Source organism: Anguilla anguilla, chromosome 7 (assembly GCF_013347855.1).
Source record: "Anguilla anguilla isolate fAngAng1 chromosome 7, fAngAng1.pri, whole genome shotgun sequence".
Taxonomy (NCBI): domain Eukaryota; kingdom Metazoa; phylum Chordata; class Actinopteri; order Anguilliformes; family Anguillidae; genus Anguilla; species Anguilla anguilla.
Window position 1 is genome coordinate 13,919,525 of NC_049207.1, and position 13,673 is coordinate 13,933,197.

Genomic DNA, 13,673 nt, shown 5'->3' on the forward strand with positions numbered 1-13,673 from the left:
AAAGGCTTCTTGTCTTCCCATGTCCATTATAATTGTGGGTGTCGGGCCGGCAGAATTTGATGGTAAGAGAACAATTATTTAGTCCTCGCCCACTAATATAATTTATGAAGAATGTTTATAGTACGGTGTTCAGTTTAGCTCAAAAATTACCGGGATAGTATGAACTCTTGTGGAATCTGTGTTCATCCGTGTCCGGACATACTTCTGCACACCTACATCTCCTGTATGCATTTGTGCGTGTGTGCATGTGATTATTATCCATTATGGAGAAGCGTTATCAGTGAGAGAGTCTTGTTGTTTTCAGTAAGAGGTATTTAGTGTGGTAGCTGTGACAGAAAAGGGGATGGGGAAGTTTGATGGAGTTTGATGGATGTTTGCAGACTGTCATCCTCACCGTCCTTTTGTTCGTTAATTACCCCAGCTCTTTGTTGATTTTTCCCCTAATAACATTGCAAAGACCTGATTGCACACTGCGTCTTTGTTTTCATGAAAGGACACACTAATTGTGCCTTTATGTCCTTTAAAGGGCATGCTGGGCAAACATCAATATGGGCTTTCATCTGATTTTCTCACTTAGAAGCAACTGTGAAAATCGCTCAGCTGAGACAATCATTCTCTGTACCAGAACAGATCTTCTGGTCATGGTTGCTCTTGTTTTAGTTTTTTTTTTAAACTTGTTTTAGTGTATATTTTATTTTAAAATAAAAATCAGTCCTCAATCAGTTTATTGATGAGGGCTGGGTCATTGAGGTACTGACTGAGTAAGATCACAAAGAAAAAATCAGAGCTAGCTCTGTGTATGTCTGTGTGAATGTGTATGTGGTCCTGCAGGGCATGCAGTTGTGTGCATATACACATTTGTACTTATGGGCTCAGGTGTGTGCACGTGTACAGTGTTTAAGGTGAGTGCTGTATGTGTGTACTCTGTGCAAAGAGAATGATGAAAGGGAATGAGAGTGAGAAACAGAACAGATTTCATCTTGATACTGTGTCATGGCATGAATTAGAAGATGTAGGGTGGTGAGGGATTGGTGCCCACAGAAAGTGTGTGCGTGCATGCTTAGGCTTGGACCTTTCTGAGATTCATGTGTGTGCATGATTTCTGCATTCTACTCTCTGCAGAAACTACAGCTTAAGAGCCAGTTACACAGATAGAAGTAAAAAACAAACTCTTTTCTCCCTTCCCTGCTTTTCCACCACTCTCATTTTCAGCATTCAGCATGTCATGCCAACTTAGCACCACTGGGTCAGATACAGTCTTGATCTTTTTCATATGTATATTTAATTTGTGAAAAAGAGGAAGACAGCATTTTGAATTTTCCTCTTGGTCCATGAAAACAGTCTCTCGTTATGTTCAGCTCTGCAGTTTAATGGGCAGTGAGCTGAGAGAAGGTCCACCAAACTGTAGACACTGTGCTGTCAGTGTGGTGTCAGGATGTAAATATTGCTTTGTGCAGATTCATATCTAACTGTTCACGTGGCCTTCCACTGGGCGTGTGCCTGAGTGTTTATGTAGAAACAGGCTGCAGAGAGAGACTTGTTCCATTCACCATCCGTGCCACTGAGCAGGTCTTTGTGTCTCCTCAGCCATGATCGAGTTGGACGGGGATGAGGTCAGGATTTCATCGAGAGGAAGATTTGCGGAGCGAGACATCGTTCAGGTATGCTGCGCTCGGTCTTTTCTGCTGGAGAATCCCGCCATGTGCTTCATGAAAACGGGCGGGGGCACAAACCAAGGCGCCCTCCTGGCAACCTGCATTACAGATCCATGTGTCTTTTAATGTCTGCAGTTTGTGTCTGGATCCAGTGCGAGCGTGTTGGCTTGTACTTTGATTCATTTCCCATGAATTGGACTTTCTGTGCTTCGATCAAATCCTAGCGCTGTGAGGTTCATGCGGATATTCAATGCTAACATGTTGCACTTTGTCCCGAATTTAAATCCCTGGGCATTATAGTTTTTCTGTATCTCATGCTGATGAAATTTAGTCACGCATTCATTCTTTTTGATTCACCCATTTTGATTAATGATGGTGACCACCAGGATCATTCTGTTTCATGCACGCCTCTCTGGAAGAAAGGACCTCTGATTTTCTTAAGCAACATAAAAGAGGAATCAAATCATGTTAAGATTAAAGTAGGGCCTGTGTGCACATGACATGAGGGAATGAGGACCATAAATGCGAACGTGATTTTCATCTAATGAGACAATTTGTTTTTCTCCCCATGTTATAAATATCCTTGCTCTAAGCAGATCTGACAAGATTAGGTCTTCATCAAGGACTTAACCAAAAAGGGATGTAATTGGTCGAACCTACCAGAATATACAGTATAAATGATATAGATTAATATCAGGATAGGTCTGCTCACGTTTGTGTATAACAATTCCAAGATTAGTTATAAGGTGTGAATTCTCTTCTAGAATGTGCTTACAAGACTAGCTTTCAATTTTAAAAGGGTCTGTGGTCTATGGGATTACAGGTATAGTCAATTTAGTGTTACCCTGGGTAGCAATGATTAAAGGTGTGTGCACAGTAGTATTCACATAAACAACTTAAGTAAGTATGCACTTCCATAGCAATTCCCCGCTGAACCACACAGACAATTGCACATGGACGCATTGATGGAATTTTACCCATTTTGACACCACAGTAGGAGGGTGCAGTTATAACTCGGAAACAAATCCTACACAGGGTGAGGCTGTAATGATGTGTAAATCACCAGAGATATCAGGGAAGTGGAAAAATACCAGGAAATTCCCCACCCAAATTCAAATTAATTTGGAGGCATAGAGGCATGGATAAATCAAACCTCTCAGTGCTGTCTTGTTCTCTTTTTTTCATTCTGTTAAGCAGAAAAAATGGATCCACGTAAAAATCATGTGAACAAAAAAATCTCCTTTTTGAATTCTTAAAATTGCTTTATAAGGTCATGTTACAAGGACCAAAATGCTGTCTCCCACCGTCGCTGTACTGTATGTTGGGGCTGTACTGTTGCTGTACTGTACATTGGAGCTTCAGGCATTTGTATATTTGATTTTTCTCTTTGTAGTATATTTTATAATGATATCCAGGCTAGTTAGATGGAGTGTCTCCACAGATACTTTGTGATGACAGGTGAAGCTGTGAGCCTGCTGGAACACTTACCAGGGGAGGCAGAAAGGGAACACACTGGCAGCTTCCATTCCCATCATGCTCACATGGACAGACACTTGAACACACCTGTGGGCTCATTAGAACACATGGAATTAGTTGAGCCGTCCTCATATTTTGTCATCCAGAGAGATTCTCATTCACACCACCCCCAACCTCCACCCCCCGTACTGTCTAGAGCAGAGAAGGATCATTATCCAGTCAGCCTGGGCCAGAGGCAGGTCATTATCCAATCAGCTTCCCCCTCATTAGGAGTCAGTCCGGTTAACAGGAGAAAAACATCATGGCTGCGTGTCAGGGATTTGTACTGAGGTCCCTGTGAGGCTTCAGTGAACACAGGTGTGTCTTCAGGCAGAAAGGTTGTCCATGGGACTTTTTTTTCGTGGGAAATTTTAGAAGATTCTTGAAAGTGTGGGGAAAAAAGTAATTTGGCACCAGCTAACACTACTTTAGTTTGTAGGAACAAAAAGTTTCCAAAGTGGTACAGTAATGATCTGTAGCCATTCAAGCAGCGAGTGAATCTCCATTAGATCAGCTGATTTGGGTTTTAGATTTTATTTTACCACAGCACTGCAGGTGAAGTTCTTTCAGACGGAAAGGCCGCTTGGTAGCTTTAACTCTATTTCCCCATTCCCCTTTCAGTTCGTCCCGTTCCGGGACTACATTGACCGGACGGGGAACCACATCCTCAGCATGGCCCGGCTGGCCAAGGACGTCCTGGCCGAGATCCCCGACCAGTTCCTGTCCTACATGAGGACCAGAGGCATCAAGCCGTCGCCCGCGCCCCCTCCCTACACACCCCCGGGACACCCCCTGCAGACGCAGATCTGACGGGCACCCCCCTCGTACCTCTCGGAGTGGCTGAGTGTTGCTGGGGAGGGGTGTACCTCCCACCTGTCTATCTCTCTCTCTGTCATTGCACTATGGAGATAGGAAAAGCTCTCAGAATAGGCTGAAGGCATGTTTACTTTCATTTTGAGCATTCTTCTGACAGGACTCTGCTTTCTCTGGAAGGCCTTTGGAACCCAAGGCCACCGGTCATCTCAGCTGGTCGGCATGGTGAAGGACATTTCAGAGCTGCTCTGCAAGCCCAGGACTGTTCAGGAGCACTGGGAGAAAAAGGGTCTGCCTCACCGCTGGAGCCAGATTCCCTTGTCTGTTGTAAATAACTTTGGAACCGTGCTTCTTCCTCCTCTTCGTCTCTCCTGTTCTCTTTGTCTCTCAGACTCTCTCTCTCTCTCTCTCTCTCTCTCTCTCTCTTTCTCCCTCTTTCTCTCATCACTTCTAATCTCTTGGACCCTCTCTCTCTCTCTCTCTCTCTCTCTCTCATATCACTCTTAGTCTCTTGGACCCTCTCTGTCACTCTCTCACTCTCTCTCCTGCTCTTCCTCTCACACACTCTCAATGTTTACATGTCAATGATGATTTTTACAGTTGGATACTTTTATAAGCCTTCTTTAAATATGAATTTTGGAATATTGACTCTCCTGGTGTGTTGTTTTTGCAGCAGGTATTTGGTAGCTGTGATTCTGGCAGTAAATGGTACAGTAGTGTTAAAACAGAGCATGTGCTGTTGTACTGCACTCACAGACAGTTGTGTATTCAGCCTTGCAGTGTGTTGTTTTACCACGTTAAAAACTCCTTTGCTGTCTTACTGCCTTGACATGAAGATCACTTAGTATCACAGCATTCTTCCACCCCTACAAACAGTAGTAATTCAACCGGCCTTATGATCCATTTTATTTCAAAACAGTAGATGCAGCTTTTTGAAGCAAGGGGCCCAACTATCAAAAACATAAAAGCTTTTATTAATTTATCAAAGTATGTGTTTTTGATGCCATTGAAAACTGTAATATAGTATTGGTTAATATATTATTTCACTACAGTGATCAGATATATTGATTTATTAAGTTGCAAATATGAAGGCTTGAGTGTCTCAAAGTTGCCAAAAAAGTTTTTGTTCAGTTCTTTAGCATGTGTCTGGTGGCATGCTTTGTTGAACAGTGACTTAGCAGATGTGGCTGTCCCCCACGTAACTATGCACATACAGAATAATGTGATAACATCCCTTTGATCAAAGTTAAATTTTTGCATCACTGTACCTCCAACTGGCAGCGTTTCAGTGGACCTTCGTAAATAACCACTGGACAAAAGGAACACTCCTAATACATGTAAAACAGTCGGAGGTTAATGCAGACAGTTGGCAAATCAATACACATAGTTTTGCTGCTCCATTTAATATTCCACAGTTACAGATGTGTTTTCTGTTGTGTGATCTGGTAGACTGAGTCTAATAGACTGGTCAATGCAAAGTAAAGGATTGACAATGCTGCCTCCAGCACACATAGAATGGGCTGTACAGTCCACTTCCAACGTTAGGATTCACTTTCAGCTGGACCAGTAGGGTACACTTTGACCCCCAGCATTATGATCTGTTCTTACCTCTGGAAGTTAGGTTAACCTGCTGAATTAGGATCTGCTCACTCCCACAGCTGTAGGTGCATTAGGACATACGTATTCACTCTCACAGTTTGATGGTGAAACAATTCCCTCATATTTTTGTTGCTGAGTTTTTGTATGTTTGCACGATGAGAAAGGAAAGTGGACGGGAGAACCGGAAAGAGTTCCTCCTATGAGGCAACACTTACACACTCAGGGCATGATGAAACAGGAAGGAGTTTCTCTGCACCAATCACGGCCGTGCAGGGAACCTCTCAATGTTCAAGAACTTGACAGCGTTGTCCCTTTGAGTTCTTCCTATTCAATTTGTGTGTCAATGTAGTGCTTATGTAGCTGCATTGAAATTGGTTAAAAAGAAAAACCTTAATGCCACATTCACACGTTCACGCACATGTACTCACGTGCACACACACACACGCACACACACATTACATATGAATACATTCTAATATTACAATCATATGCAAAACACACATGAAGCTATATTGAAAAAACTAAAAAATGTTTATCTTCATAGCGTAGAGTACAGTGCATAGCTCAGCCACTCCATGGTACATCAATCAACTAATTTATCTCATTAGATCTCATTCACCATCAGTCTTAATCGCATCAATGCAATCTTTATAGTGTAATAAATAGTCACATTTACATGGTGCAGAGGCAAACTGGGGTGTTGGCTTTGTGCTTCTGTGCCAAATGAACAAATTCTTTGCTCTTAGGCTACATCATTAGCCCTCGGTATTGTTTCGACCATAATGTGAAAACGTGAGGTCGAATAGAGAAAGGTAACTAACATGTTCATTTATAAGCATTGGAAGGCCTGGGTGTTCCTTTGGAGGACACATTCTTTCTCATCTTTACTGCTTCCTTGGTGCCACAGAGTTTGCTCCATAGCCAGACCCTGTGATCTATGAGCAAATATCAGCCAATCAGGGGATTCCGACAGCCCATGTGACCTTGTGCACATGAACGTTGTTTACTGAAAATATCCAAATAATCTATTGTATGCTTGTCATATCTTATAACGTGCACTATGTTTGCATGTATAGTTTTACAAGAGATGCACCATTTTTTGTGAGTAGCTTGTTTTAAAAATACAAGGGGAAAAGTACAAAATGGCCTTAAATTTTCACTGATTTCTTAGATTTGTGGAATGCCTTCAGTTGTTTAACGAATTGTTCAATATTTTGTGTCGATGTTCAGTTGCTTTGTAAAGTATACTTTCTTTGCATTAACCAGATATATGGAATAAAACAATCTGTTGTACTTTTGGTGATTAATCAGAGAATGCAAAACTGGACATAGAAGAAAAATGTCACATGCAAAGTATATTCTCATAAAGCCCCCGTGAAGCATATATAATACATTCATTATTGTGTATATGTGTTCTTTATGTAGGATGACATTGCATGTATTATGTAAAATGTTATTCTCAAATGTGACATACAGTCATCTCCAAACTTAGTGACTGATCTTGAAGGATCTTAAAAGAGTCTATATGGAGGGTTGGTCAAAGATTCAAAAAGACATTCACCAGTCCATTAAACACTGTTGAAGATGACTTAATGTTGTTATCTTCGGATAAAATTACTTATACATTTTTTTTTTTTAATTTTGAATGAAATAAATCGTCCAATATTTTTTATTAGAAAATATATTTATTTACCTGTGTTGTTAATTTTCTCAGCCTTTTTTTGCTCATTTTTATTAAGAGTGCCAATAATTTTAGAGGTAGCCATATGCTTCATGAAAGTTTTAGGGATCTATACTTTGGATAAAGTGTGACCACAAATGCCTGATTGTCCAGTAATGCATTTAAAAAATGACTATTTATGTAGCAGAATATCAATTTTTAAATAAACATTCTTAATAAATGCATATTTACCTCAGACTGAGTCTAATTGTATTCGTAGAAAGTACATGTGAACATTTCATAAGTGTTAAAAGAAAGTAATACATTTTGTGCAACACTGCTATGGGAATATAATTCAGTCAATTTCATTTTAAGACCATTAGAAATAATGAGTGTTTTGCACTGCAACGTGACATGGTAATTGCAGAATGGGAACACTGCCTGCCTGAGAAGGTCCAATTAATCAGAGCTGTGTAAGACTCTGGATCTGCAGAAGAGGACATATGGATGCCTCAAGGTCAAGCATAGGTCAGCACAAGGTCAGGAATTATAGATTGTTCTTGCCATCTTCTGATAAAACGGCAAACTTCCATCATTTGTACAGTGTGCAGTAGAAGAAATAAATGGCTCAGTCAGTTACAAATGAGACCCTGAGAGTGGGAATGCTTTTGGGAAATGGCAACCTCTTTGGAGGTACGTTATACTTCTTGACATGTAACTTTTATGTCAGTCAGCAGTTGTTATGAAAGATACCATCTGTGCCATGGAATGGAGGACTGTGAAATGTGTGATGATCTGTCTAGTGCTGCTGTTGATGACATCTCAAATATGGAGCTATTTTGCACTATGAGGACCTCTGCCCCAGTGGTCTGTGCAGCAGTTGTTGGCTTGGTGCTAATTGATGCTATGCCAACTGTTTTTCAATGACCCTCTCTGCTCTTCTCTGTTTAATGATCTAAAAATAAAAATAGGATGTGTTGCATTGCTGAGGATTTTTATATTATTTATTGTTAGTTTTAATTTACAGAAGCATCAACCACTGCACTGTGTGTAACTGGCCCGTAGGCTAACATCCACATATTTTTGCACATTTCATTTTCTTTGAGTGAATTTCAGGGAACAAATGTGCTTCTGCACTTACTGTATACACCATTCACTTTTGGTTTTTTGTAAGGTGTTACAAAATTACTCTGCAAATTCACTTTGGGAGAAGGAAGGAAAGTGATATAAACACCTTGACAGTAGCACCAATACCTGCATTCAGAGCACTTTGAGCTCGTGACCAAAGTCCCCAGCCAAGGGAATAACCACTATTTTTAGCTCTAAGCTGGTAATGTCACCTTCTGTAGCAAATGTCATGTGTACTTGTATTTGAACTCTATTACATGAACATAAATGACTGAGAATTGGATTGTGGGGGGTTTTATAGCATGTGAAAGGCCTTTGAAATCCCTAAAGGGAATGTAACCAGATGTCTCTTATATGTTCCTTTGCTGAACGGCACAGCAGGCTCCTGGAATCAAGCCATTCCTGGCATTGCTGGTCGACGGGGGTTCATATGGCTTCCTGAAATTGGCTTTGTGCTGTGAGAGTTCACTCAAAAGGGATACATGTGGAAAGATAGTGTAGAGGACAGGAGGTGAAAACAGCAGTGAGCACAGGAGGAGGGAGAGGTCATGTGAGCTCCTTTTCTTCTGTGACAGCAGTTGGGACTAGTGTGTGTGCATGCGCTGAAATGATATTTTCCAGGTTTCTGTTTTTGCACATGGCCAATGCTTAAACACAACAGGAGCATGTTGTAGGTTTTGGCCTTGTCATTACTTGAAAGTGAAGGTTTCCTTTTTTTATTAGACGCTACAAAGGACAAATAGCACCTTGGAGCGATGAGCACAGCAGTCAGCCTGTGAATGGCTGCATCAGAGCAGGAGGAATTCCTGCTGTTCTACACTGTATTTGACCTGGAGGAAGTGTTGCTGTTCCACACTGCATCAGAGCAGAAGGAAGTCCTGCTGTTCTACTCTGTATTTGACCCAGAGGAAGTTCTGCTGTTCCACTCTGCATGAGAGCAGGAGGAAGTGCTGCTGTTCCACACTGCATCAGAGCAACAGGAAGTGCTGCTGTTCTACACTCTAGCAGAGCACGAGGAAGTGCTGTTGTTCCACACTGCATCAGAGCATCAGGAAGTGCTGCTGTTCTACACTCTAGCAGAGCACGAGGAAGTGCTGCTGTTCCACACTGCATCAGAGCAACAGGAAGTGCTGTTGCAAAGCGCGTTGAAAGATCTTGAACCCTCAAAACAGTTTAGGTGTTGGTCTGCCCTCATTTGAAATTCTGCGCTGTTGCTCAAATAGCAATTTGTTGAAATCATGCCCTAACAAATCTTCTAACGTCATTGAAGCTGCAGTGTGAGGATGAGTGTTTGTTAGTTTTGTGTAGTCTTGCTAACAATAGCTTGATGACTAGTGCTGCTTCTAATGGTCCCAGCAGAGTATGTGACAAACAAGTCACAATGCATTAATGGATGGATATTACTACAATAACTTCCAACTATGTCTTCGACTAGGCTGGCAGTTTAGCTATCTAACTTAAAAAACAAGGTTGCCAACCCTGTATAGGCATGCTAAATAAATAAAAAATGTCAAGTAAAATAATACAGTATTTTGATAAATGTAACTACTGCTACTTGCTATCTCTGTTGCATTTAAAACTCACCTCATTTGCTATTGCTGATTTCCTGGTAGTGACTGCTTAATACTCGAAAGGGAGGGACTCATATTTAATTGACAGTGATGTTGTTCAATCCTCTGTAAGTCATGGCATGATGGTTATATTAGGATACTATGATTAGGCTAAAGAAGTCCTGATGCTGTCCTAACTCCTCACAGTTAAAAAAATAGTGACTAAACTTAAAAAAGGAGCCTCTGGGCTTTGATACATACATATACAGGATGACTAGCTCCTCAGAGGCAAGTTTGAGATTGCCTCAGAGGAGTGAGTTCACGCTATTTCCCTTTTTGGCTGGTATAAGTCACTGTTTCTGCCACAATTTATAACTGAAAATATGACGCTAAACATTGACTCAAGTGTTTATATTTATATTTGTCTTATTCATTTGATTGATTATACTCCTCCAAAGGAGATTTTTTTTTTAAATGATTTTTTTTATTTGAGGAGGTGGTGCCTGTTTGCCTACTGGGAAAAAGCCTCCACTGCCTTGAGGCACTATGCAGAAGCAAATATCTAAGGCCTCTGGTGAATCAACACCCCTGCCCTCAAACATGTAACATGAAACAGTGACATCATACAGTAATCCACTCTGCTTGTTCAAGATATGAGGGTGTTTGCTCCTTCTCAGATCAGTACGAAGGTCAGAGAATCTGCATATTTCTCCTCAGGGATGCAATTCACTTTGTGTTTCACTTTGAGTGTCACTGAAATTGAGACCGAAGGGTCTCTCACTTTGACGAACCAACAAATGAGTGAGTCCAAAAGGGCATGGATATCCCACACATCAAGCATTCCTCCACTTTCTAATAAATTATGACCTGATGGAAGCCTTTATGTGCGGAATCACAGATTTATTTAAAATCACAATAAATTATCTTGAGTGAATATACTGTTTGAAATTTGTTGGTTTCTGCCCAAAGTAAATTCTAAACTCTCTTCAACCTCTTCAGCCCTTCAACCCTCAATCCTCAATCCCTTGATCCTTCCCCTCTAAGCTTAAAAGTAAGCATGGGATGCCAGTCTGTTCACAGCTGCGTTCTCCCTAGGGATTTCACTTCTGTCAGGCATGTGTTAGTAATAGCCACATCATAGCAAAATAGTCATTTCTAACTTTTTAGATATTGCTTCCAAGGTCCACTCAGCTGTCCACCAGCAGGGCTGCACAGTAACTGTGTTGGAGGACTACATTTCAGGTCAGTTGGCACAGGCAGGATACAGGCATCCAGTTTACCACAGGGGTATCCTTGCACAATGAATCCTGAAAACTATTCCTGTGAAAACCCTGCCAGCCTGGGCAATGCTATTGGCAACTGCACTGGGGCTCCTGACCACAGCCAACACTGGCATGATTTGATTCCAGTTGGATAGGTATGGGTGGCTGTAACACAGTGGTCTCCAACCCTGGTCCTGGAGAGCTACAGGGTCTGCTGGTTTTCATAGTGACTCTGCACTTCATGAATCATTTAGAGCAGTTGATTACACAGTTGACTCAACTCACCTGGTGTCTTGGGTCTCAATTGGGTGCTGATTTTAAGGTGAAGACAAAAATCAGCAGTCCCTGTAGCTGTCCAGGACCAGGGTTGGAGACCACTGCTGTAACATCACCTTGCAACAATTATCTGGTCTCTTTTATTTTTTTTCAGTGTGCTCAGAGCTCAAGAACACAGTATTTCGATTGAAGTATACTTTGAATTGTAAAAGTTTCAATACTGCATCAACAGCAACACATTTATTGTGCATCTTGTTTTGAATCTGAATTGTAAAAAAAAATGTGTTAAATCTTAATGTGTGAAATGAGAGGAACAAACACTTTTAATTACAGCTGCAGATGAGATCTTCAGACACATCAGGAAGCAAGCACACACTGTGTGTAGCAAGCAGAGCATCAGCGTCATTAATTGGATCATCTGTTATGATAATTGGTGCCCAGCTGAGATTAGTTAACACATTTACTGTTAATGAATGCATGTTTCTTTCTAATTATTTTTTTCTTCATTATAGTTTGTCTACATGGAAATGTGAATACTATGTTGACGTACAAATAGTTAAATATACTATAGTTTCCAATGGTAAATTTACACACTAAATTAATTCCATTGCTAAGTAGCTGTGGTACATTATAAGCAGGACAAACCATTCAGACCTGTGTAATCTATGAAAACAAATTGTACTCCAGTCTAACTGCACCACACGCCACTGTGAAGTTCACTATCATAGATTTCACTGGCCATCATGGTTTATGCCTTACATATTTTCTGGAAACCACACCACTCAGAACCATGCCCAAAGTAATATAGGGCATCACAGACTGTCAGGGATAAGGGATTCAAACTTGCAGCACTGTTCCATACTGTTGCCCCCAACCTGGGGTCTCAAACTCCAGTCCTGGAGGGCTTCAGTCCTTTCAATCAGGGGCCAATTTAAGCCATGGAGACAAGGTGTGCTTAAATTAATTAAGGTGGGCCAATCAGTTAATTTAGTCAGGCACTTAAGTGCAGGAACTCATCAAAAACCAGCAGACACTCCAGAAGTTGAATGTGTGATCCCTGCTTTAAACGGAGACTCATAGCACGTGCCCACATCAGCCCCGTGGCGGTTTGCGCAGCTGTGAGCATGTGCGGCTCGGTGGGTCGCTGTGTTACCTGGCCGCGGGCGCGTGCCCGTCACCGTGCGGTGAATTCCGTGCGTCAGGACTGCAGGGCTCGGCGTTCCCTGCTGCACACTCCTGCCCTGTCAAGCGCAAGAGCCGAGGATTTTACTCCTGCTGCACCCAGCTGGACAGAAAGGCAGTTCTGACCCGCACGACCGTATCACAAACATGGTAAGCAGTGTGTAGTGCTGACAATGAGTGTGTGTGTGTGAGAGAGAACCTATCTGATTGTGTTCTGCTGGGGCTGTGAAAAAGACAAATGACAAGTGATGTTCCCTTTTCTGTTTGATACAGCTTCCCCAGCTGTGCAGCTGAATGAGTCTGCATCCCTCAGGCTTCCTCCACATGCCCTATAGTCCACTCTGTATTTGGACAGTGACACAATTATTTAATATTTATTTGTCCAATTACTTTTGGTCCCCTAAAATGGGGGGACTAAGTATAAAAGGCACATAATACCTACATGGTTAATTTAACATATGGATATAAATATCTTCAAATTAAAGGTGACTATGTACTTTAATGTCCTATTAATGGTTTCATTCCAAATCCAGTGTGCAAGTGTGCAGAGTCTAAACAACAGAAATTGTGTCACAAATACTTATGGACTGCTCTGTAGGAGTCAAATTATTTATCTGTGCACGTAACCTGGTTCTGATGTCTGCAACAAAACTTAAGCCAAACCCAAAACCAACTCTGCTTGAACAATAAAGACGTTACTGGATCCCCAAGACAATGCTCTTTCAAAATGCAAAGATGCAAAAGTCTCACAAGGGCAGAATGATTCATATATGTTGTTGCTTTCAAACAATTTCTCAAGTTATTCAAATCAAGATTAAAAGGATCAGAAAGGCCTAACCCAAGTTCCATCAAAGTGACAATAATTTAGCATCTTCAGTTTCACAACAACATTAAAAGGCAATTATTTTAATATAAAATTAATTTACTCTTGGGCTATAACAACATTTAACGTTACATTTAACTACAATGACAATCATCGCTTATTCAATAGCACTCACTCAAACATCTCTGACACATCCTCATTATGACACAC

At 41.2% G+C, this 13,673-nt stretch overlaps 1 protein-coding gene and 1 long non-coding RNA gene across 3 annotated transcripts in view; both read left to right on the forward strand.

Moving 5' to 3' along the window:
* LOC118231107 (copine-8) overlaps positions 1 to 7,500 on the forward strand; it is a 77,257-nt gene extending 69,757 nt beyond the window's left edge. For both annotated transcript variants that reach the window (XM_035424592.1, XM_035424594.1), the window contains 3 exons: positions 5 to 62; positions 1,588 to 1,661; positions 3,792 to 7,500. In XM_035424592.1, coding sequence (XP_035280483.1) covers positions 5 to 62; positions 1,588 to 1,661; positions 3,792 to 3,980 — 321 coding nt within the window. In that variant the 3' untranslated portion in view covers positions 3,981 to 7,500. The remainder of the gene's footprint in view (positions 1 to 4; positions 63 to 1,587; positions 1,662 to 3,791) is intronic.
* A 4,991-nt stretch (positions 7,501 to 12,491) lies between these two features.
* Positions 12,492 to 13,344, forward strand: LOC118232313. Its single transcript, XR_004766252.1, has 2 exons — positions 12,492 to 12,790; positions 12,914 to 13,344. It is a non-coding gene; the product is annotated as an uncharacterized LOC118232313 (long non-coding RNA).
* Positions 13,345 to 13,673: the final 329 nt, after the last annotated feature.